This window comes from Meriones unguiculatus, chromosome X (genome assembly GCF_030254825.1).
Source record: "Meriones unguiculatus strain TT.TT164.6M chromosome X, Bangor_MerUng_6.1, whole genome shotgun sequence".
NCBI lineage: Eukaryota > Metazoa > Chordata > Mammalia > Rodentia > Muridae > Meriones > Meriones unguiculatus.
The window spans coordinates 82,550,624-82,577,438 of NC_083369.1; the positions used below are offsets into that span (position 1 = coordinate 82,550,624).

The following is a 26,815-nucleotide window of genomic DNA, read 5'->3' on the forward strand; positions in this document are numbered from 1 at the left end:
AAAAGGAGTACATGCCAAGCATAGTTTCTGCTAGGTTTCAAAATACTTTCACAGTCGTCACTCTAACAGTGTTCATCTTCCTGCAACCTTCCTTTAACCTAAATCTTCAGTCAATAACTTGTTTTGCCATTAATAGAATTTCAAATGGTGTACCTGTTCAGCTCAGCCAAGTGCAGAAAAACATGTTTTATTAAACAAGCTATTGTAAGTAATTATGGCAATTACCAGGTATCATGACAACTAAGAAACAAGAGTCAAAATGTAACATGGGATAAGATACAGTAAAAGAGAGCGTCAGCGTGGGTAAGAAGAGTTTGACAATAATTCCAAATTTAAGGTAGTTCTAAGATGTTAAATTCTTTGAAGGTATATCTTTTGTTCTTTACTGAGTCAAAAAATGATGAAGGCTAAATTGAGTCAGTTAACAACAGTATTCCTACTGTTAATGTTGCTCCTTATTTTCTAGCCTTTTTCTTGGTACCAAATCTTGATTATCTAGCCTACTGAAGATAGAAGGCATTATTGATGACTATATGGAGTTATGAAAGATCTCAATTATTTATTGGCAGTCTGTGACAATGGTGGAAGATATTATGAGAAAAAAATGAGTGATTACTTTGGTACTGTTACATAATCACTTCACCTTTTAAGAGTTTTGCTTCTGTGATGTTTGGAGAGTTGGAATCTTACCTTTAGGCTGGTGTTACATTTGAGAATTGGTTTACTAAGTAACTAACAATATCTCTGTGTTCTATGCAACCAATATTGGCTGATTTCATTGGTAAATATAAGGACACCTGTACTTCAAGATCACTGCAACTAGGCCAGGCAAAGTGGTACATTCATTTAAACCAAGCAATCATGAGATAGAGGCCAAGTATTAGGAGTTTGAGGCATTCTTGGCTGTATGAGGTTCTGTTTCAAAAAATGGAAAATCACTGCAACTAAGCCACTCAAAGAAACATTCATTCAATTTTGAACTTGTTTTTTGTGAAGCAAGATGTTAGGATCTGTGAATATTGTGGCAGGGTAGATAAAATGTAGTGAGTTTAAAAAACAAACAAACACAACATTTCACTTATCAAAAAATGGGACCCATACCTTGCCTTTTCCCTCTCTATTGAATCTGGGTGAATGTTGATGTCTTTACCCAGTAGCATATAATGCAAATTACATTTGGAAATTTTCTATGCTCATTCTGTAAGAGAATGGCATCTTCCATTTCTATTTCTTGGATTGCAGAGACACAACATAAGAACAGTAACAAAGTCAAAACTGGTTACTTATCATGCTAGTAGGAAACTAAAATAGCTAATGGAGATGCTGAAGGCAGACAGAAAGATTCCCTGCTCCTTTCTTACTGTTTCATCCTCCAGGTATTTGCTGGATTCTAGCTGAGACCCCAACATAATGGAGCAGAGAAAAGCCATCTTGGTCATATCACATAGGAATTTATAACCCATAGACTCATGAGATAATAATAATAACATATTTTGTTTTTTATTTTTATTAATTATACTTTATTCACTGTGTATCCCTCCGTGGCCCCCCTCCCTGCTCCCCTCCCAATCCCACCTTCCCTCCCCCTTCTCCACCCATGCCCCTCACCAAGTCCACTAATATGGGAGGTCTTCTGATCCTAGTCTATCAGATCTCATCAGGAGTGGCTGCATTGTCTTCCTCTGTAGCCTGGTAAGGCTGCTCCCACTCAGGGGGAAGTGACCAAAGAGCAGGTGAATCATTTCATGTCAGAGACAGTTCCTGTTCCCATTACAATGGAACCCACTTGGACTCTGAACTGCCATGGGCTACATCTGTGTAGAGGTTCTAGTTTATCTCCATCAGTGGTTCTTGGTTGGAGTATCAGTCTCAGAGAAGACCCCTGTGGCCAGATTTTTTGGTTCTATTGCTCTCCTTGTGGAGTTCCTATCCTCTCCACATCTAATTATTTCCTACGTCTTTCATGAAAACACCTTCACTCTTCCCAAAGGTTGGCCATAATTCTCAGTATCTGCATTGATAGCTTTGCAGGATAGAATATTTCAGAGGCCCTCTGTGGCAGGCTCCTGAACTTTTCCCTGTTTTCTAGTTCTTCTGATGTCCATCCCTTTTACCTTTCTGTATGTGGTTTGAGTATTTAGGTAGAGTCCTCCCTCTTGATTAGTTTCTTTGGGTGTACAGATTTTAGTAGGTGTATCCTATACTATATGTCTAATATCCACTTATGAGTGAGTATATACCCTGTGTGTCTTTCTGCTTCTGGAATACCTCAATCAGGATGATCTTTTCTAGTTCCCACCATTTTCCTTCAAATTTCATGATTTCCTTGTTTTCTTATTGCTGAGTAATATTTCATTGTATAGATGTACCACAATTTCTGTATCCATTCTTCCATTGAGGGGCATCTGGGTTGTTTTTAGCTTCTGGCTATTACAAATAAAGCTGCTACAAACATGGTTGAGCAAATGTCCTTTTTGTGTACTTGAGCATCTTCTGGGTATATATACCTAGGAGTGGCATAGCTGGATCTTGAGGAAGCTCTATTCTTAATTGTCTGAGAAAGCGCCAGATTGATTTCCAAAGTAGTTGTACAAATTTACATTCCCACCAGCAGTGGAGGAGGGTTCCTCTTTCTCCACAACTTGTCCAGCATGTGCTGTCACTTGAGTTTTGATCTTAGCCAGTCTGATGGGTGTAAGGTGAAATCTCAGGGTCGTTTAGATTTGCATTTCCCTGATGACTAATGACGTTGAACATTTCTTTACGTGTTTCTCTGCCATTCAATATTTCTTTATTGAGAATTCTCTGTTTAGGTTCTTACCCCATTTTTAAGTGGATTACTTGATATGTTGCTGTTTAACTTCTTGAGTTCTTTATATATACTGGATATTAACTTTCTGTAAGATACAGGGTTGGTGAAGATCCTTTCCCAATATGTAGGTAGTCATTTTGTTCTGATGACAGTGTCCTTTGCTTTACAGAAGCTTTTCAATTTCATGAGGTTCCATTTTATTGATTGTTGCTCTTAGAGCCTGTGCTGATGGTATTATGTTCAGGAAGTTGTCTCCTGTGCCAATGAGTTCAAGGTTCTTCCCCAATTTTTCTTCTAACAGGTTTAGTGTGTCTGTATTTATATTGAGCTCTTTGATCCACTTGGACTTTAGTTTTGTGCAGGGTGATAAGTATGGATCTATTTGCATTTTTCTACATATAGATATCCAGTTAGACAAGCACCATTTGTTGAAGATGCTGTCTTTTTTCCAATGAATGGTTTTGGCATCTTTGTCAAAAATCAGGTGTCCATAAGTGTGTGGATTTATTTCAGGGTCTTCTAATCAATTCCATTGATCAAGCATTCTGTCTCTATGCCAGTACCATGCAGTTTTCATTACTGTTACTCTATAGTACAGTTTGAGATCAGGGATGGAGATTCATCTAGAAGATTTTTTTATTGTAGAAACATTTTTTTAGCAATTCTGAGGTTCTTGCTATTCCATATGAGGTTGAGCATTTTTTTCAAGGTCTGTAAAGAATTGTGTTGGTAATTTTATAGGAACTGCATTGAATCTGTAGATTGCTTTTGGTAAGATGGCTATTTTTACTATGTTAATCCTACCAAGCTATGAGCATGGGAGATCTTTCCATCTTCTAATTCTTTTTTCAGAGACTTGAAATTTTTTTTCACACAAGCCTTTGACATGCTTGGTTAGGTTCACACTAAGGTGCTTTATGTCCTTTGTGGCTATTGTGAAGGTTGTTGTTTCCCTAATTTCTTTCTCAGCCCTTTTGTCTTTTGTATACAGGAGGGCTACTGATTTTTTTGAGCCAATTTTGTATTCAGCCACTTTGCTGAAGGTGTTATCAGCCATAAGAATTCCCTGGTAGAGTTTTTTGGGGCACTCAGGTATACTATCATATCCTCTGCAAATAGTGATGCTTTGATGTCTCCCTATCCAATTTGTATCCCCTTGATCTCCTTTAATTGTCTTATTGCTCTAGTAAGGACTTCAAGAACTAGTTGAAGAGATATGGAGAGAGTGTGCAACCTTACCTTGTCCCTTATTTCAGTGGGACTGATTTAAGTTTCTCTCCATTGTGTTTGATATTGGCTATATGCTTGCTGTATATTGCCTTTACTATGTTCAGGTATGTGCCTTTTATCCCTGATCTCTTCAGGACTGTAAACATGAATGGATGTTGGATTTTGTCAAAGGCTTTTTCAGCATCTCAGGAGATGATCATATGGTTTTTCTCCTTCTGTTTGTTTATATGGTGGATCACATTGATGGATTTCTGTATATTGAACCAACCCTGCGTGCCTGGGATGAAGCCTACTTGGTCGTAATGGATGTTATCTTTGATGTGTTCTTTTATTTAGTTTGCAAGTATTTTGTTGAGTAATTTTGCATCGATGTACCAAATCGAGGGAGATTTGGCCTGAAATTCTCTTTCTTTGTTGGGTGTTCGTGAGGTTTAGGTACCAAGGTGATTGTGATTTCATAGAATGAGTGTGGTAATGTTCCTTCTGTTTCTATATTGTGGAATAGTTTGAAGAGCATTTTTGTTAGCTCTTCTTTGAACCTCTGGTAGAATTTTGAGCTGAAAATGTCTGGCCTTGGGCTTTTTTTTTTTCATGGGAGACTTTTGATGACAGCTTCTATTTCCTTAAGGGATATAGGACTATTTGATTTACCTGGTCTTGATTCAGCTTTGGCAAGTGGAATCTATCAAAAAAAATTGTCCATTTCATTTAGATTTTCAAATTTTGTTGCATATAGGCTTTTGAAGTAAGACCTAATGGTTGTTTGGATTTCTTCAGTGTCTGTCATTATGTCCACTGTTTTATTTCTGATTTTGTTGATTTTAGTTAGTTTGGCTAAGGGTTTGAGTTTGATTATTTCCAGCCATCTACTCCTCTTTAGTGTGTCTGGTTCTTTTTTTTTTTTTTTTTTTTTTTAGGGCTTTTAGGTGAGACATCAAGTTGCTTGAATGAGATGTTTCAAATTTCTTCTTGAAGGCACTTAGTGCTATGTACTTTCCTCTTAGCATTACTTTCATTGTTTCCCATAAGTTTGGGTATGTTGTGCCTTCATTTTCATTGAAGTCTAGGAAGACTTTAATTTCTTTCTTTTTTTCTTCCCTGACCCAGCTGTCATTTAGTAGCAAGTTGTTCAGTTTCCATGTGTATGTAAGCTTTTTGGTATTTCTGTTGTTGAGGTCCAGCTTTAGTCCATGGTTATCAGATAGGATACAAGGGATTGTTTCAATCTTCTTGTATCTGTTGAGGCTTGCTTTGTTACTAACTATGTGGTCTATTTTGGAGAAGGTTCCATGAGGTGCTGAGAAGAAGATAAAATCTTTTGTGTTTGGGTGAAAGGTTCTGCATATGTTTGTTAGGTCCTTTTGATTCATGACCTCTGTTAGAGTTATTGTTTCTTTGTTTAATTTCTGTTTTGTTGACCTACCCTTTGTTAAGAGTGGGGTGTTGAAGTCTCCTACTATTAATGTGTGTGGATCTATGTGTAGTTTAAATTTTATTAATGTTCCTTTTACAAATGTGGTTGCCCTTGTATTTGGGGCATAGATGTTAAGGTTTGTGGTGTCTTCCTGATGAAATTTTCTTTGATGAGTATAAAGTGTCCTTCTCCATTCCTTTTGATTAATTTTGGTTTGTCTTTTTATGTTGTCTTGGATTTCTTGGATGGTTTGTGTCAGGAATTGTTTTGATTTATTATTTTCTTTGACAGATACATCGATTTCATCCATTGTATCTTACACACCTGAGATTCTTTCTTCCATCTCTTGTAGTCTGTTGGTTATCCTTATCTCCATAGTTTCCGTTTCCTTTCCTAGGTTCTCCCTCTTCATGATTACCTCCATTTGTGTTTTTTTTAATTCTTCCAATTCTATCTTCAGATCTTGAACCGTTTTGTTGATTTCCTTCACCTGTGTGACTGTATTTTCTTGCTTTTCCTTCAATTCCTTCACCTGTTTGTTTGAACATTCCACTGTTTCTTTTATTTCTTTCAGTGATTTAATCATTTCCTCTCTAAAATTTACAAATTGTTTGGCTGCATCTTCCTGTGTTTCTTTACGGATGGCCATAATCTGTTTTACTATATCTTCCTCTAATTCTTTACACATTTCATTTGCTTCCTCCATTAACCTCTTCATAAGCATAGATGTAAGGTCATCTTCTTGAATTTCACTTATGTTAGGGTGTTCAGGGCTACTTGCCCATGGGTAACTTGGTTCTGGGGATACCATATTGCTTTGCCTTTTGTTGGTTGTATTTTCACGCTGGCCTCTACCCATCTGGCTATCTCAGGTGTTGTCTGTTAATTTCTGCTGCCTTTTAGGTCCTGGGGTGAGTATCCCCTTGGCAGGGTTCTGAAGGAGATTTCCTCAGCTTTTTGGGTATGGTCAACTGAATGGTGATTGTTTTCAAGAATTTTCACGATTCTCCTCAGGCATACCTGTGTGATAACTGTGGTGTTCATTAAGGCTCTCCTCTCATCAGGAGAAGTCCTGGAGATGGCTGCCCTGCTGCTGGGATTTTTGCTCTGAATTTAGTGAGTTGCTGCTGCTGTTCTTACAGTGTATATTTTGGGTGCAGCCTTCTTGAAGAATCAGGGAGTCCCTCAGTTTTGTCAGTTTAGCTAGGGATAACTGGTCACACCTTGGACCAGTATCTGAGGGCTGCTCTAATGGTTCTCAGGCTTTTGTAGGTCTGAGGTTGCAGCTGTGCGCCCCAGTTCTCTAGCAGGAATCAATGGCAGAAATCAAGTAAAATGATGAATTTTACTTGATAAATTGGAGAAAGTAATCAGACTTAGCCACACAGTCTTAAAATCTTTTCAAGGAAAGCAACACAATGTCCATAGATCAGATGTTAAAAACTCAAATGCCAACAGGGAAACATGTTGTCATAGAAGTGGGAGGTGACTCAGATGTAAGGGAAACAGTAGTGAACTAGACAGTCATCGTATGTCCTATCTAGAGGGATCACTGTCTTTCAGCTTCAGACCACCAATGCTACAACTGTGTGTCTGATAGTGCTCAGCTTTGTGAATTTTCTGGAAGCATTTTATATTCCAAATTTTATATTTGGTCTCTCATTTCATAAATGTCAGGCTATTTTATATCTGTGTCATGATTCTGAACAACATCTGATATAGAGACTTGACAAAGAGGGATGTGGGTAGCAAGTTTTCATAGTTACCAAATAGATAAATGAGTTTGGCAAGACCTACTGTCAGTGACTGCACTAACTCTGGTTGATGTTGTTTTTAAATGTACTTCTCCATTAGTGATGGTGAGTGAAATGTCTGGCTTTGCAAGTTACTGCTGTCTTTTAGTTTAATGTACTCTTATTTTTACATATTTATAAAAACCTACATTATTAATAGTGATTAAATGCTTAGACACTGAAGATCAATAATGCTTCTGTTCAACTACTTACATTATTAAAAAGTAATAAGTAATATTTAAGAGAACCTATACTCTGTGGCTTACTTTGTAGTCATGTTTGGAATAGATTGAAGAGAAAAAAAAGATATTTGAGCTACAAGGTCAGTTGTACTTATGGAGAAAAGGGTAATTGAGCTGGGTTTCCTAAAAACTTCTCTGTGGGCAGCTTGAGTCTTCAAAGATATTACACTGTCATAGGGCATAGAAGGTATATATCTCACAAGCTTTTATTTGCTAGTTCTGCCAATTGAGTACAGGAAAACCTACTCTCCTTATGATGCACAAGGGTGAATAATCATTATTGTGTGCCTTTGCAAAACTTAGATAGATATATACTGCTGACTGTAGCTCTAATGTATGATTGTGGCACAATGTTCGGTTGCTAGTCAGTTGTGTGGGTCATGTTTTGCCAGTGGGGAAGTGAGTCCATTAGCAATAATTCTTTTTACCTGACTACCCAGATACCTCTCAGTTATGTGGCAGAAGAAAAAAAGTGATTTGGCTGACTATGTTATGTAAGTGTATCAGATTTATCTGAGGGAAGTTAGTCTACAATAAGGTTGCAAAAGAGCTATGAGTTAATTTAGAGTCGTGTATTCCAGTTTTCTAAGTGAGCCACCATAGCTCAGAGCAGTGATTTAAAAATAAATCACTCAGTACTAGTATGACTAATTTCAAATACAGGTTTTGACATTCATTATGACTTTTTTGAAGTCACTTAACACGTTAATTCCTTCATTTGAAAAACAATTTTTTTTTTTAGCTCTCTACCCCAGTTTTTAATTGGATTACTTGATTTGTTGCTTTTGAACTTCTTGAGTTCCTAATATTCTGGATATTACCCCTCTCTCAGATAAAGGGTTGGTGAAGATTCTTTCCCAGTCTGTAGGTGGTTGTTTTGTTCTGATGACAGTGCCCTTTGCTTTACAGAAGCTTTTCAGTTTTATGAGGTCCTATTTATTGAGTGTTGATCTTAGAGCCTGTACTTTTGGTGGAATATCTAAGTAATCAGTTAAGAAACGGGGTACAGAGGTAAACAGAGAATTTTCTGTAGAGGAGTATAGAATGGCAGAGAAACACTTAAAGAAATGCTCAGCATCCTTAGTTATCAGGGAAATACAAATATAAACAAACCTGAGGTTTTATCTCACCCATCAGAATGGGTAAGATCAAAAACTCAAGCAACAACATATGCTGAGGAGGATGTGAAGAAAGGGGAATCCTCCTCCATTGCTCATGGGAACATAAACTTGTACAACCACTTTGGAAACCAATCTGGCACTTTCTCAGACAACTAGAGATAGTGCTACCTCAAGATCCAGCTATACCACTCCTAGGCATATATCCAAAATATGCTTAAGTATACAACAAGGACATTTGCTCAAAAATGTTTGTAGCACCCTTATTCATAATAGCCAGAATCTGGAAACAGCTCAATTGTCCCTCAATGAAGGAATGAATGCAGACATTGTGGTACATTTACACAATGGATAACTACTCAGCAAGTAAAAACAAGGAAATCATGAAATTTGTAGGCAAATGTTGGGAACTAGAAAAGATCATCCTGAGTGAGGTATCCTAGAAGCAGAAAGACACACGTGGTATATCCTCACTTATAAGCATATGTTAGACATATAGGATAAATACACTAAAATCTGTACACCTCAAGAAGCTAAGCAAGAAAGAGGACCCTGGGTATGATACTTAACTCTCATTCAGAAAAGCAAACAGGATGGACATTGGGAGAGGAAGAAAACAGGGAACAGGACAGGAGCCTACCACAGAGGGCCTCTGAAAACCTCTACCCAATAGGGTATCAAAGCAGAGGCTGAGACTCATAGCCAAACTTTGGGCAGAGTGCAGGGAATCTTATGAAAGGAGGGGGAGGTAGAAAGACCTGGATGTTTAAGTTTGTTTTAACTTTTCTCTGTTTATTGCTTCAGTGCCCTGCTCTGGGTCAAAATGACTTGTCTGCTGTCTCTAACAGGTCTTGACTTTTTCCTCTCATTAAGTTCAACATGTTATTCAGCATATCTCATGTTGTGAAGGTTATTATTTCTCTCAGTGTCCTCTCCCCCTTTTTTTGGGCTGATTTCTCCCCTAGTATCAAAAAAGCTATAGAGTTGTTGTACCCTTTGCCTTGAATAGGAAAATGGGGATAATGACTTCCCTCAATTCTTTTTGTTACTTTGTATTCCAGAAATAAATCTCCAATATCTAAATAATTATATTGGTTATATCCATCTGAAAAATAGACTGGAGTTTTTACTAAGCTGGGAAAAATTATGAAATGAGGATTACTGAATCTCTTGGTGGAAAGCAAATTTTGTCTAGAGTCCCTAGAAGAACAACCTTTTCTTGTGATATATTGGCATTGGTTTTAGGTTACACTGGAAGCTCAAAATGTCAGAATGACAAAGTAATAAAATAAATAAAAAGGTCTTTTTTTTTTCTTTCACAAGAGTTCTAGTATTCACCGGAGGAGAAGGGAAATTTTCATGTACATCTTGATTTTTCCCCTTTCTTCTGTATACAAGTTAACACTGACTCGTACTTTTCTTAGATTGTCACTGGTATCAAAATCTTGAAATAATACATCTTCATGGGATGGGACATAAAAAGAAGCTCTTAGACGAAACCTTTTCTGTTGTTGTTAAAGATTTTTGTTTGCAAGAGTCCAGAAAAGTAGTAAAACAGCAGTAGCCTGTGGTAGCTCAGTAACCAATTGGTTTCCCAAAGTGAGGGGAACAGGGACTATTTCTAACAGGATCTCAATGACTGGCTCTTTGGTCTCCCCACCCCCGAAGGGAGGAGCAGTCCTGTTAGGCCACAGAGGAGAGCTTTGCAGCCAGTCCTGAAGATACCTGATAAAACAGGATCAGATGAATGGGGAGGAGGTCCCCCCTATCAGTGGACTTGGAAAGGGGCACGGTGGAGATGAGGGAGGGAGGGAGGGACTGGGAGGGAATGAGGGATCGGGACATGGCTGGGATACAGAGTTAATAAAATGTAACTGATAAAAATAAATAAATAAAAAAAAAGAACAAATCAAGGAGGGATTTAAAAAACATGTATGTATATACTGTGTTCCTAAGTGTATGAATGTGCACAAAGCATGTGCAGGAGCCTGCAGAGATCAGAAAAGGGCATTGGATCTTTTGGTAGTAGAGTTATAGGCAGTTGTGAGTCACCATGTGGGTTCTGGAAGCTGAACTTGGGTCCTCTCTGAAAGAGCAGCAAGTGCTACTAATCACTGAACTGTCTCTCCAGCTCCAAGGAGGACAATTTTGAAATCTTAAATAATTAGATATACAGACTTACCTACACATAGTGCTAATGATTAGTTTGTCATTACTGAAGAAGAGGTTGATAACCAATGACCAAATTTTTGTTATTATACTTTAAATAAGTGAATTGATTAAAGTGGGTTGGACTTTGTTGTCAGATCCTTAGAGATAATTCATGCATTTGAACTTTCTAAGAAGACAGATATTTCTCATCTTGAATTCTTCATTAAGATATCAAAACAAGGAAATCATGAAATTTGCAGGAAATGGTGGGACCTAGAAAAGATCGTACTGAGTGCGGTATCCCAGAAGAAGAAAGACACACATGGTATATACTTACTTATATAGACCTATAAGATAGGGTAAACATACTGAAATCTATACACCTAAAAATATAAACAAAAAAGAGAACTTGGGGTAAAATGATCAATCCTCACTTAGAAAGACAAATGGGACATTGGAAGTAGGACAAAACAAGTAATAGGACAGGAGCCTATGATAGAGGGCCTCTGAAAGACTGTACCTAGCAGTGTATCAAAGCAGATACTAAAACTCATAACCAAACCTTCGGCAGAGTGCAGGCAATCATAAGAAAGAAGGAGGAGTTAGTATGACCTGAAGAAGACAGGAGATCAACAAGGACTAAATATTTCTGGGCACAGGGGTCTTTTATAAGACTTTTTCTCCAACCAAGGACCATGTATGGATATAACCTAGAATCTTGGCTTGGTTGTAGCCCACGGTAGTTAGTATCCAAGTGGGTATCCTAGTAAGGGGAACAGGGACTATTTCTCAGTGGCTGGCTCTGACCTCCCCCCACCCCCCGAGGGAGGAGCAGCCCTGGTAGGCCACAGAGGAGGACTTTGCAGCCAGTCCTGAAGATACCTGATAAACCAGGGTCAAATGAAAGGGGAGGAGGTCCTCCCCTATCAGTGGAGTTGGAAAGGGGCAGGGAAGAGATGAGGGAGGGAGGGTGGGGGGGCATGAAGGTGATGATGGAGGGAGGGTGGGATTGGGAAGGAATGAGGAAGCAGGATACAGCTGGGGTAAAAAGTTAATAAACTGTAACTAATATTTCAAAAATTTTAAAAAGATTATTAAAAAAAAGATATCAAATCACTTAACCCTTTGAACTGTAAAGACTGTTTATCATGAAACAGAACCTAAAATACAGATTTTGAAATTCAAGTTTTTTTCTTTTAAAAATAATTCAGAAGTTAAATAGTAAGTTTGCAGGTTATACTTCTATTTTTTCATTAAATAAAATTTCCATACATATATGGACATCTTCTACAACTTTATGATATACAATTTGACCAATTGGCTTTTAGAAACAAATTGGTAACAGTGTAAGCATTCAAGAGAAGTCATAAAAAGATAACAACACTGTTGGATGGAATGAGAAACCACTTGATCTTTTGAAGGCAATTTTCTTTTACTCTGAATAAAAATCATGAGGACTTTTAGTAAGGACAAAATAAATTTCTATATACCTGCTGTCAAATGAGATCTCTTGAGGAATGACATGAGTACTGTCCTTGCCAATAAGAAATTTGATTCGATCATAGAAGAGTCTTGAAATGTGCTGAGAGAAGAGGGGCTGGCTCTGTTGAATGAGGTCAAGAGGGTCTGGTGAGCCCTGACAGAGTGGGCTTACATAACAGTTGCTCTGTTGACAACAATCTGGATCCACACAATCAGTTAAACCATCTGAAAAAAAAAAAGAATTAACAGTGATATTTATCTTCAAGAGAAAACATATGGTCAAACATATGCAAAATGGAAAAAGAGAGTAAATCTAGAGTTAACTAATTGTATTTTCAGATTAGAGCCTGTTATATTTACACATTTCTCAGGAATTGTTACTCACTGAGTTTATAGGTGACCTCAGAGACATTTAAACTCTTTAGTTTACCTCTCTGCTTGGAATTCTCTAGTGTTTGTTAACTGGAGATTATAGTTTATATAGATACAATGTAGCTTTTGGTCAAAGTATTATATATACAGTATATATAATGTATCATTATATATATAATGATATATATAGATGTATTATTTCAAGATATATATATATATTATATCTATAATGACATATATATATAATGAGATAGACAGATATATATCTTTATAACTTCATTGAGAACATTGAATCATAATTGTAACTATAGTTTTGTCCTTTTAAATGTTCTTACCCCTAGTCCATCTACTGTGAATATACAATTAACTAGTACTTGACAACCTGATTTCATTTTCACTTAAAAATCCTCTTAATATGGTTGTCTACAGAAAATTATCAAAATAGAGGTTGAGATTTTCATGGTGAAAAAAGATATAGGACAGTGATTTTCAAATGTGCAGCCAATTAACTATGGAGCTTATTAAATACTCATACACCTGAATTCTACCCACTGAATCAGAATTTTCTTTCTTTCAAAATTTTACATGCTTAATAACAGATGGTTCTTTTATTTTATTTTAGGAATTTATACAAGCAATGAGAATCTCTGAAGTCATTCCTAAGCCTCGTATCTATCATAGTAGAGTTACTTTCTTTCATTTTTGGGGCCCTCACCATTTGTACTGGGTTCCTCAATCCACTGTTGTGTTGTAATACACAAAATTAACCTGTAAACCCCACCTGCCCAAGAGCTAGGTAACTTTCTGAAATGCTGTGAGTTGTAGTTCTTGGAAAATAACAAAGCCTCATGGGAAAGTACAGTGGTGTATAGGTTTGTCCTTCTAAACTCCTGCAACAAGTGGCTTTGGAACATTCTCATTTGAGAAATTCTGGAAAATAGTCCTGACCCAAATCCATCTATTGGTCAGTATTCAATATTTAAAAAGCTTGCTTTAAATTTAACCCCAAATCGTGGAACTGTTTTTTCTCTGGTGAATCACAGGAATAACAGTATGAGGGAAAAAAAAGAGTCATATAAAAGTTTCACTCTTTGGAAAATGAGTGAAGCAGGACATAAGACCTGTGGAAGGGAGGACCAACTATTTAGAATGTAATAGGTAAAAAATGCTTTGCTAGTTGCTTGTGAAAGTGATGAAATCAAACAAGTCCCTTCTTCCCTAAGGCATTGAGATTTAGTAGGATAAAATAGGTGTTTAAACAGCTGACTCTTAATGTGAAATGATGTGAGAAGAGCTGTAAGAGAGTTCTATGCAAAGAAAAAGAAGTGGCTGGAGTGATTAACTGAGCATATGGACACTTCACTCCATATCCAATAAGCAAAAAATTTAAAGTCTTTCCAAGGTGCTTAAAGCAGACAAGTGGCTCTAATTCAGTTGTTTAACAGGAGTAAATATAAAAATGCTAATTTTAGCTTTCAGTGGGATTAGTTGCTCCTTAAGACTGATGATAAAAGTTACAGGCACTGGTTTCTGGCAGCAATTTTACTTGCTCCCCTTCCCTCACTTAGTTGCTCCAGTAGAGCTACAGAATGTACCACAGCTGGGGGCCATGAAAGTGAACAACACCAATAGAGTAGGCAGTTGGAAAGTAGCCTTGGAGCACCTAAGAAGACTTTTTTCCCCCTACATGTGGTCTTTTCAAATTCCCTACACCATAGACAGTACTTTGATTTAAAATGGAGTTTGGTTTTTTTTTTCTTGTTTTTCCCATTTCATTGATCTTTGCCCATACTTTTTTTTGTTGTTGTTGTTGTTTCTCCATGAACACATTTCTTTTTCTTTATGACTAACTCTTACATGTGGCTTTGTTTCAAAATAGGTCCTTTTCATTCATCATTTAGCAAAATAAATTAGCAGATATTCCCTGCATTTTAAATGACATTACTATATCTTCTGATAAGATGTTCTTGGACTTTTATTAGTACATTATGTCTTTGTTCTTCTGCTAAATAAGTATATGAATGTATAAAAATGGTGGCAAAAATCAGATGAACTAAAAGAGTTTTTCTAGTGCTAGCTATTGGTGCTCCATAGCCAAAACAATGAAAAAAAAAAGTGAGTGTCAAATACAAACTCGTATTTATCTTACATTTTTCTTGAATAGCCATATATGTATTTTTTTTTTTTTTTACTATTGGCACAATATACACAGAAGCACCTAATGTCACTCTTCATAAACATTTAAAAATGCTCAGAGGAAGCACATAGGCTGCTCAATATCCAAGTGGGTTCCCTAGTAATGGGAACAGGGGCTGTGTCTGAGATGAACTCAGTGGCTGGCTCTTAAATCACCTGTCTCTGTGGGGGAGAAGGAGTGTTGTGCAGCCTTGCCAGGCCACAGAGGAAGATGATGCAGCTAGCCCTGAGGAGACCTGATAGGATAGGGTTAGATAGAACAGGAGAAGGACCTCCTCTATCAGGGGACTAGGGAAAGAGCATAGAAGAAGAAAGAGGAGGGTGGGTGGGACTGGGAGGATACAAGGGAGGAGGCCACAGCCAGGATACAAACTGAATAAATTGTGATAAATAAATCAAAAAAGGGGAAAATTAAAAAATGCACTAATAATAGTTTTGGCCATTGACAGTTCTCATACTATAACCTATGATTCCAACTTATTATGGAAAATAAATTGATTTTAAATAAATATTAATGTCATAGTAATCTTCAAAATTGGATTCTGAAACTAGATATTGAACTAATTCAAAATTGTAAATCATGCTCTGCCAGCCAACCTTCCTTAAAGCACTTCAAGTGTGATAAACTGTATCCCAATACCCAAGGCTCCATTTCCCACCCTACAACTCTGCCTGCTCTCCCAGAATCCTGCTGGTAACCAGGCACTCCAGTGAAGCCTTTCTCAGCCCAAGCACCTACCAGCCAACTGGCCTGAAAGCCCACCTAGCAGTAGTAAACTGGACTCCATACCTTGTGCTCCATTGCCTGCCCTACAACTCTGCCTGTACTCTTGGAGGCAGGGACAAACATTCACCAGGGACAAACAGGTAAGAACCCCTACCAAGCCCTTGCCTGCCATAATTCCCTAAAACACACGTATCAAACTTAAACTGGCCCCCACCGCCTCAACTTCATTTTCTAGCCCACAATCTGGCTTGCTTTCCTGGAGGCCTGCCAGTACAAGGTATCCCAGTTCATGCTGATCCTAGGGCCCCCACAGGAAAGGGTAGCACTCAAAACCATAGAGTCCATGTAGGCCAAACAAGAAAAGAATAACAACAAACAAAGACAGGGGAGACACCCTGTTAGACCTGAAGACTAGCTAGTCACTGGAACTCCAGGCCACTCAGGTCAGCAGACAGAAAGGAAACAGAAACCAAGGAAAAAATATCCAACAAAAATATACTCATAAATCAGCATCTACAACTACAATAACTGCAAAATCCAGATCCTAAAGGCCAGTGTAAAAGCACAATCAACCACAGCCAGGGTAATATGGTACCCCTAATGCCCAGCTATCCTACTATAACAATCCCTGGATATTGTAACACAGCTGAAGCACAGGAAAATGACCTTAAATCCAATGTTATTGGTTGGCCTGTGGTATATATGCAAGATTAGAGTCTCACAACAGCGTAATGCAGCCATGACCATTCAGGCCTTTATAGCCATTGAAGCAGGACAGTCTCCCCAAGCATGGTTGGCTACCATGAAACGCTAAAATGTTACGCTCAGGATGCGAGGCTAAGCACTGCACTCAGGGTCAGCCGCTTTGGACCCAGAGAAGAGCATGTCTGATTGCATGCAGGTTGATGCCCCAGGTCCCGCCTCTGAGAAAAAGGTATCGGACGGGTCTGATGCTCTTTGGGTGGATGACACCTAAATGAACATCAGTACAAAGTCCCAATTTATTTCTAATATCAGAGATCAGACCTCTACTCTTGCCTGATGCGTCTAAAACAAAAAGGGGGAACTGTAGAGAGCTGCGGAATGCTGTGCCTTAAAGATGGAGCTGGTTTCCGCCTTCCACCTTCCCGATGGTGAGTGCTCTCTGTCACGAACAATTCCACATTTGGCTAAGGCTGAGGATCTGGCTTACTTCCATGTATGTGGACCTATCTGCATTGCCCACGTGGCACGCTGGGGTTGGCTACCCAGAGGCTATTTAAGCTGTGAGCTGGCTTTCCCCAGGGTCAGATGATTGTTCAAGGTTCTTGAATAAACTGCATTGAAAAAAAAAAAAAAAACAGAGCACTCATATAAATTAAATAAATAAATAAATAAATAAATAAAAAGATGACAGAGGTCTTTAAAGAGGAAATGAATAAATCCCTTAAAGAAATACAGAAAAACACAATGAAACAGGTGAAGGAAATGAAAAAAAAAAAAAACTGTTCAAGACCTGAAAATGTAAATAGAAGCAATAAAAAAGCACAAACTGAGGGAATCCTGGAGGTGGAAAACCTAAGTAAGAGAAAAGGAACTGAAAATACAAGCATCACCAACAAAATACAAGAGATGGAAGAGAGACTTTCAGGAGTAGAAGAAATTGATATGTCGGTCAAAGAAAATATTAAATCTAGAACACTCCTGACAGAAAACAACCAGGGAATCTGGATTACTATGAAAAGACCAAACCTAAAAATAATAGGAGTAGAAGAAGGAGAAGATTTTCAGCTCAAAGTTCCAGAAAATATTTTCAGCAAAATCATAGAAGGAAATTTCCCTGACCTAAAGAAAGAGATGCATATAAACATACAAGAAGCTTATAGAACACCAAATAGATTAGACCGGAAAAGAAAATCATCCTGCCACTAATCAAAACACTAAATGTACAGAGCAAAGTAAGGATATTAAAAGCTGTAAAATAAAAATGCCATGTAACATGTAAAGGCAGACCTATCAGAATTACACCCGACTTTTCAACCAAGTGCTATCTCAAAACCCAGCTATACCACTCCTAGGCATATATCCAAAATATGCTCAAGTATACAACAAGGACATTTGTTCATCATGTTCATTGCATTCATTATACCCAGAATCTGGAAACAACCCAGATATCCCTCAATTGAGGAATGGATACAGAAATTGTGGTACATTTATACAATGGAATACTACTTAGCAATAAAAAATAGGGAAACCATGAAATTTGCAGGCAAATGGATGGAACTAGAAAAGATTATCCTGAGTGAGGTAACCCAGAAGCAGAAAGACACGCCTGGTATATACTCACTCATAAGTGGATATTAGTCATATAATATAGGCTAAACATATTAAATCTATAGTCCTAAAGAAGCTAATAAAGAAGGAGGAGCCTAGGGAAGATGCTTAATTCTTATTCAGAAGGGAAAACAAGATAGACACCAGAAGTTGTAGAAGAGAGAGAAAAGGACAGGAACCAACCAAATGTCACCCATCAGGTGACTGAAGCAGATGCAGACTGAAGCAGATGCAGACTGAAGCAGATTCCACATTTTGGACAGTGCATAGAAGGTCTTATCGAAGAAGGGGAAAATAGAAGTTCCTGGAGAGGACAGGAGCCCAACAAGAAGACCTAAAAGGCCAAAAACCCTGGGCTCAGGGGAACTACAGAGACTGATGCATCAACCAAAACCATGCACAGAGAGGACATTGACTCCCTTCCCAGATATAGCCCCTAAACAGCTCAGTCTCCATGTGGTAATCCCTAGTAAGAGGAGAAGAGACAGTCTCTGACATAAATGCAACAGAGGCTCTAAAAGCAAGAGTGGCCTGAGCAGATGTCTTGCAGTCTCTAAGAGACCACAGATGCCAGCCCAGACTTCTTTACCCACCAAAATATTTAATCACTATAGAGGGAGAAAAAAATTCCATGACAAAACTCAATTTTTGCAATGTCTATCCATAAATCCAGCCCTACAGAAGATGCTAGAAAGAGGTTAACAACACAGAAGAAAACAAAGGAAATAATTGACACTAGTAAAACCCAAAGAAGGAAAGCACACACACACACACACACAGAGAGAGAGAGAGAGAGAGAGAGAGAGAGAGAGAGAGAGAGAGAGAGAGAGAGGGAGAGGAGGAGAGAGAGAAACAACCACTATCACCATTATTATCAAAATAACAGAAATTAACAATCATTGATCATTAGTATCACTCAACATCAATGGAATTAATTCCTTAGTAAAAAGACACAGGCTAACAGAATGGATGCAAAACAGGATCTACTGCATACATGAAATATATCTTGGCAAAAAAGATAGACATTACCTTAGAGTAAAGGGCTGGAAGGAGATTTCCAAACAGGTGGACCCAAGAAGCAAGCTGGAGTAGCCATTCTAACATCTAATAAGATAGACTTACAACCAAAATTAATGATGGTGAAGAATATTTCATACTCATCAAAAGTAAAACCCAACAAGGTGTTGTCTCAATTCTGAATATCTCTGGCCCAAATGCAAGGGCATTCACTATCATAAAAGAAACATTACTAAAACTTAAATCACACATTAATAGAGGGAGACTTCAACACTCCACTCTCAGCAATGGACAGTTCATTCAGACGGAAAATAAACAGAAATAGTAAAACTAACAGATGTTATGAATCAAAAGGACATAACATATTTATAGAACATTTCACCCAAACACAAAAGAACATATCTTCTCAGCACCTCACAGAACCTTCTCCAAAATTGGTCATATACTTCTACAGAAAGCAAGTCTCAACAGATAAAGAAAATTGAAATAACCCCTGATCTTATCAGATCATTATGGATTGAAGCTGGACTCCAACAACAACAGAAACAGCACACACACACACACACACACACACACACACACACACACACACTACAAACCCATGGAAACTAAACCACTCCCTACTTAATGACCACTGGAGGATGAAGGAAGAAATAAAGAAATTAAAGACTTTCTAGAATTCAATGAAAATTAATGCATAACATATCCAGCATTATGGGATGCAATGAAAGCAGTGCTAAGAGAAAAGTTCATAGCAATAAGTGTCTTCATAAAAAAATATAGAAATCTCCTACTAGCAACTTAACAGCACACCTGAAAGCTCTAGAACAAAAAGAAGCAAGCACACCCAAAAGGAGTAGACAGTAGTAAGTAATCAATCTCAGGGCTGAAATCAACAAATAGGAGTAGGGGTTGGAGAGAGGGCTCATTGGTTAGGAGCACTGTTTGTTCTTTCAGAGGTCCAGCGTTCAAATCCCAGCAACAATATCATGGCTCATAACCACCTATATACTCTATTGCCCTCTTCTGGTGTGCAGGAATACATGCAGATAGAGCAAAGCTAGGGTCAGATGGAAGGGGAAGAGGACCTCAGTGGAATTGAAGAGAGGCATGGGAGGAGATGATGGAGGAAGGGTGGGATTGGGAGGGAATGAGGGAGAGGGATACAGCTGGGATACAAAGTGAATAAACTGCAATTAATATAAAAAATAAAAATATAAAAAATAAATATAAAAATATAAAAAAGAAATGATCAAAGCATCTTATAAGTGTACATAAACATAATAAAACCCATTATTTTGTACAATTAATAAATGCTAATAAAATTAAAATACATGTATAAAAAATAAAAAACCAACCAACTAACCAAACAAAAATCAATCAAACTTAGAAGCAAATACAACAATACAAAGAATCAATAATTCTGCTTATTATGAATAAAGCTGCTATGAACAAAGTTGGGCAAATGTCCTTGTTCAATGGCTGAGCATCTTTCAGATATATTCCCAGGAGTGGTATAGCTAGATTTTGAGGTAGCACTATTACTAATTTTCAGAGAAAGTGCAAGATTGATTTCTAAAGTGGTTGTACAAGTTTTATCCCCACCAGCAGTTGAGGGGGGGTTCCTCTTTCACCACACCCTCTCCAGGATGTGTTGTCACTTGGACTCAGTGACATGGACTCAGCTGCTGGATCTTAGATTACCTTCCCCTGTGGAGGGGGCAGCCTTGTCAGGCCACAAGGAAGAGGTGCCTGGAGCCAAAGCTATCTACGGAAGCCAAAGCCAAAGCTATCTAGTGAAGACAAAGGTATCTACGGAAGCCAAAGTCAATTAGTGAGCCAAGGCTATCTATGGAAGCCAAAGTCAAAGCTATCTAGTGGAGACAAAGGTAGTTACTGAAGCCAAAGCCAAGTAGAGAGCAAAGGTCATTTAGTGGAGACCTAAAGCTATGTAGTGAAAGAGTTATCTAGACCCTAAATCATGGGTGATAGATTGTGAGGACATCCTTTGTTAGAGCATCCGTAAGATATCTTAAGAGAACATCCTTATGGTATCTTGCAGGTACAATAGTTAAGCCATGAAAGCACTCTTCCTGTCTCCTGCAGCAGCTAATTACCTTCCCTCTTTTCCTGCCTTCTCCCTATATAAGTTGGGTAAAAATATGTAATAAACGGAAGCCTTGATCAGACAAACAGACTTGGCTTCCTTCCTTGTGCTTCTTGTTCCCCCCCCCCAATTCCTTGCACTCTCTTCCCTTAGGAACCCTGTTGAAGCCCCGCTGGACGGGGCCATAAAGAGGATGCAGCTAGCTTTGATGAGACCTGATAATCTAGGGTCAGATAGTAAGGGAGGAGGACCTCCCCTATCAATGGACTAGGGGAGAGGGATAGAGAGAAAAGAGGGAGGGAGAGGGGCCAGGGTACAAAGTGAATAAATGGTAATATATAATCAATCAATTTAAAAGAGAATCATAAAGGAGAACAAGAGAATACACAGTTGAAAAAAAAGTCAAAATATCACTATTGGCAGATGATCTGATATTATATATGAATGAGCCAAAACATTTCTACGGGAGAACTCCTTCAGCTGATAAGCACCTTCAGCAAAATGGCTGGATACAAAATTAACTAAAAAAAAATCAGTAGTCCTCCTATATACAAAAGACAAAAGGGTTGAGAAAAAAAATTAAAGAAACAACACCCTTTAAAATAGCTGCAAATAAGATAAAGTACTTTGGTGAAACTCTAACCAAGCATGTAAAAGACCTGTAAAAACAAAACAAAACAAAAAACCTTCAAGTCTCTGAAGAAAGAAATTGAAGAAAATATTAAAAGATAGAAAGATCTCCAATGTTCATGGATCAGTAAGATTAACATAATGAAAATGGCCATCCTACCAAAAGCAATCTACAGATTCAATGCAATTACCATCAAAATACCAACACAATTCTTTACAAAACTTGAAAGAACAATTCTCAGTTTCATATGGAAAAACAAGAAACCCAGAATTGCTTGTACAGGATTGTACAATAACACATCTTCTGGAGGTAGCTGCATCCCTGATCTAAAGCTATACTATAGAGCAAGAGTAATAAAAACTGCATGGAACTGGCATAGAAACAGACTGGTGCATCAATGGAATTTAATGGAAGACCCGGAAATAAACCCACACACCTCCTGATAATTGATTTTTGACAAAGAAGCCAAAATCATACAATGGAAAAAAGATAGAATCTTCTACAAATGGTGCTGGTCTAACTGGATGTCTACATGTAGAAAAAATGCAAACAGATCCATAATGATTACCCAGCACAAACCTAAAATCAAAGTAGATCAAAGACCTCAACATGAAGCCAGACACACTAACCCTGTTAGAAGAAAAATTGGGGAAGAGCCTTGAGTTTGTTGCCACAGGAGACAACTTCTTGAACAGAACACCAACAGCACAGGCTCTAAGATCAACAATCAATAAATGGGATCTCTTGAAACTGAAAAGCTTCTGTAGAGCAAAGGACACAGCCAATAAAACAAAATGACAGCCTACAGACTGCAAAAAGATCTTCATCAAGAGAGGGCTAATATCCAGAATATAGAAAGAACTTAAGAAGTTAAACACCAGCAAACCAAGTAATCCAATTAAAAATTGGGGTACAGAGCTAAACATAGAATTCTGAATAGAGGAATATCAAATTGCAGAGAAACACTTAAAGAAACGATCAACATTGCAAATTAAAACAACCCTGATATTTCACCTTACCCCCATCAGAATGGCTAAGATAAAAAACTCAAGTGAGAATACATGCTGGAGAGGATATGGAAAAAGGGGAATCATCCTCCATTGCTGGTGGGAGTGTACACTTGTGAAAGCACTTTAGAAATCAATATGGTGCTTTCTCAGAAAATTAGGAATAGTGCTACCTCAAGATCCAGCTATACTACTCTGAGGCATATTTCTGAAAAGATGCTCCACCATACAACAAGGACATTTGCTCATCTATGTTCATAGCAGCATTATTCATAATACTTAGAATCTGGAAACAACCCAAATGTCCCTCAATCAAGGAATGGATACAGAAATTGTGGTCCATTTATACAATGGAATACTACTCAGCAATTAAAAACAAGGAAATCGTGAAAATTTGCGGGCAAATGTTGGGAATTAGAACAGATCATCCTGAATGAGGTATCCCAGAAGCAGAAAGACACACAGGGTATAAACTCATTTATAAGTGGATATTAGACATACAATATAGGATAACCATTCTAAAATCTATAGTCATAAAGAACCTAAACAATAAGGAGGACCCTAGGGAAGAGGCTAAAACCTCACTCAGAAGGGCAAACAGGATAGATATCAGAAGTAGCAGAAGACATGAAATAGGACTAAAGCCTTCCAAAGGGGGCATCTGAAAGACTCTACCCATCAGGGTATTGGAGGAGATACTGAGATTCATTGCCAAAATTTAGGCAGAGTGCAAGAAACCTTATGGAAGAAGAGGGATATAGAAAGACATGGAGGCGACAGGAACTGCACAAAGAGAACAACAGAGCCAAACACCTGGGCCCAGTGGTCCCTGCAGAGACTGATACTCCAACCAAGAACCATGCATGGAGTGGACCTAGACCTTTTGCTCAGTTAACAAGTAGGTTCCCTAGTATTGGGGACAAGGGCTGTCTCTGACATGAATTCATTAGCTGGCTCTTTTATCAACTCCCCCTGGGAGTGCAGCCTTGCCAGGCTAAAGAGGGACATGATGAAGCTAAATTTGATGAGACCTGAAAGGCTAGCATCAGATAGAAGGGGAGGAGGTCCTCCCCTATCAGTGGAATAGCGGAGGGGCTTCGGGGGGGGGAAGGGACACGGATGGAAACTGGGAATGGGAGGAGACAAGGGAGGCAGTCACAGAAGGGATACAAAGTGAATAAATTATAATTAATTAATTAAAAAGAATTGTATTTTAAAAATTAGTCTTACTTTTTTCAAGAAGGTTCAATTGAATTTTTTGATTTAATTAAAAGACATATACATATACAGACCAAGATTCTCATAATTAGTCACAGTCAGCTAAATATCCTCTGTCATTTTGAGAATCTTGAAAACTGAGATCACCAAATGAAAGACATTTAATGTATTCTTTGGATTAGTATATAAACATTGTAGAACTGGAATTATTGGTCTAAAATCCTAGTCATGGGACTTTTATTAGTTATTCCATCTAATTTTGTATCTTAAAGTAAAGATCAATCTATATTTGTCATCAAAATCATCTTAGTACCACTATAGGAAAAATGATAATTGAAACTCTCACAGAGGTTTCTAACCCTACTCCCTAAAGAGACAATCATAATCTATGCAGAACCCTTATCAAACTTTCGATTTTCTTTTTTTATTATGTTTTATTTTTATTCTTTTCTTATTAGTTACATTTTATTAACTCTGTATCCCAGCTGTATCCCGCTCCCTCATTCCCTCCCAATCCCACCCTTCCTCCCTCATCTCCACCCTGCCCCTTTCCAAGTCCACTGATACGGGGGTCCTCCTCCCCATTCATCTGACCTTGTTTTATCAGGTATCTTCAGGACTGGCTGCAAGGTCCTCCTCTGTGGCCTAACAGGATTGCTCCTCCCTTGGGGTGTGGGGAGCTCAAAGAACCAGCCATTGAGTTCCTGTTAGAAATGATTCTTGTTCCCCTCACTATGGGAAACCAATTGGTCACTGAACTACCACGGGCTACATCTGAGCAGAGGTTCTAGGTTATATCCATACCTGGTCCTTGGTTGAGTGTCAGTCTCAGAAAAGACCCTGTGCCCAGATATATTTGGTCCTTGTGGAGCTCCGATCCTTTCCACATCATACTAACTCCCCTTCTTTCATATGATTCCCTGTACTCTGCTGAAGGTTTGGTTATGAGTCTCAATATCTGCTTTGAAACACTGCTAAGTAGAGTCTTTCAGATGCCTTCTGCGGAAGACTCCTGTCATACGTTCAATGCACATCTCATCTGTCTTTCTAAATGAGGATTGATCATCTTACCCCGTGTCCACTCTCTTGATTACCTTTTTTAGGTGTATAGATTTCATTATGTTTATCATATCTTATAGGTCTATATAAGCGAGTATATATCGTGTTTGTCTTTCTCCTTCTGGGATATTTCAACTCAGAATGATCTTTTCTAGATGCCACCATTTGCCTGCAAATTTCATGATTTCCTCCTTTTTGATTTCTGAGTAGTATTCTATTGTGTAAAAATAGCATAATTTCTGTATCCATTCCTCCGTTGATGGACATGTGGGTTGTTTCCAGTTTCTGGCTATTACAAATAAAGCTGCTATAAACATGGTTGAGCAAGTATCCCTTTTGTGTACTTGAGCAAATTTTGGGTATATACCTAGCAGTGGTATAGCTGGGTCTTGAGGAAGCACTATTCCTAATTGTCTGAGAAAGCGCCAGATAGACTTCCAAAGTGGTTGTACCAGTTTACATTGCCACCAGCAGTGAAAGAGGGTTCCCCTTTCTCCACAACCTCTCCAGCATGTGTTGTTACTTGAGTTTTTCATCTTGGCCATTCTGATGGGTGTAAGGTGAAATCTCAGGGTCATTTTGATTTGCATTTCCCTAATGGCTAATAAGGCTGAGCATTTCTTTTAGTGTTTCTCTGCCAATCCATATTCCTCTGTGGAGAATTCTCTGTTTAGCTCTGTTTCCCATTTTTTAAGGTTTGGATTTTCAATTTGCCTATAGATATAGAGTTTTAAGCAATCTTCAAAGGTCAATGCATAGTCAATAAAATCTTCTGTTTTTTGTACCCACAAATTCCATAGATATTGAGAATTCATAATCCAATAATTCATTCATGTTTAATTGATACATTCATTAAACATTTTTGGCTGCCTTGATGTGACCATGAAGCCATAAAGATGCTTGATAATTAAATATTCCATTATTTTTATTACTTGACAAAGTCAGGATACTTATTTTGACTTGACATTAATTGGAGCAGAAATTATAAATGCATAGGTTGTTAATATATTTTGATAATATAACCTTTCAATCAATACATCAGATAAGAAATCTCTATCAGTTTCACCAATGAGGTGGATCACAAGGTTTACACTCATACCTCTCAGTTCCTTGTTATATAATATTTATAAATTTAATTTACTTTTATGTGCTTACTTTTATAATTTTTAAATATCATCAGTTGAGTTTCCTACACCAAAGAGGTTAAACTATATATCTCATATAAGATTCTTATCCCAGTGCTTGCCTCATAGTAAATTCTGCATACAAGTTAAATACTATTATTAATTATATTTGACAAATATATGTATGGTCTCTGATATGTATGAAGAAAACAGAAAGATATATAATTAAGTGTGTTTTTTATGGTGTTTATTATAAACAAAAGGAGAAACTGAGAAGGCGGAATTTAGAGATTTCATGGAATATGTGGCTGAGTCAAGACTTAAAAAATATGAAGAGATGGCATATCAGAAAACATGTATATAATGAAGACAAAGACAAAGGAAGCAAAGGTGAATCTTAGAGACCCAAAATTCAGTGAGACAGTTGATCTATATATCAATAAGTTGAAAACAATCTCAATTTATATAGGTAGGAAATAATATTTTTAGAAAGGAGAGGAGTACCTCCCCTATCAGTGGACTTGGGGAGAGGCATGCATGCAGAAAGGGGGGGGAGGGTGGGACCGGGAGGGGAGGAGGAAGGGGCTTATGGGGGGATACAAAAGGAATAAAGTGTAATTAATAAAAGTTAAATAAAAAATTAAAAAAAAGAAGTGGTATGTTCTCCCATTCTCTGTCTCTGTCTCTGTCTCTCTCTCTCTCTCTCTGTGTGTCTGTGTCATGTCCTCCATTACATTTCACATGGTGACTTAAATTATCTCATTTAATATATGTAACCGTATTCTATGCACTTATTGCTTGT

General features: G+C 37.9%; 1 protein-coding gene across 1 annotated transcript in view; it reads right to left on the reverse strand.

The window, feature by feature from the left end:
* The window catches only part of Tenm1 (teneurin transmembrane protein 1), a 1,125,448-nt gene that overhangs the window by 175,497 nt on the left and 923,136 nt on the right, over positions 1 to 26,815 (reverse strand). Inside the window, exon 16 of the mRNA XM_060375702.1 lies at positions 12,251 to 12,467. Within this exon, the coding sequence (XP_060231685.1) occupies positions 12,251 to 12,467 (217 nt within the window). The remainder of the gene's footprint in view (positions 1 to 12,250; positions 12,468 to 26,815) is intronic.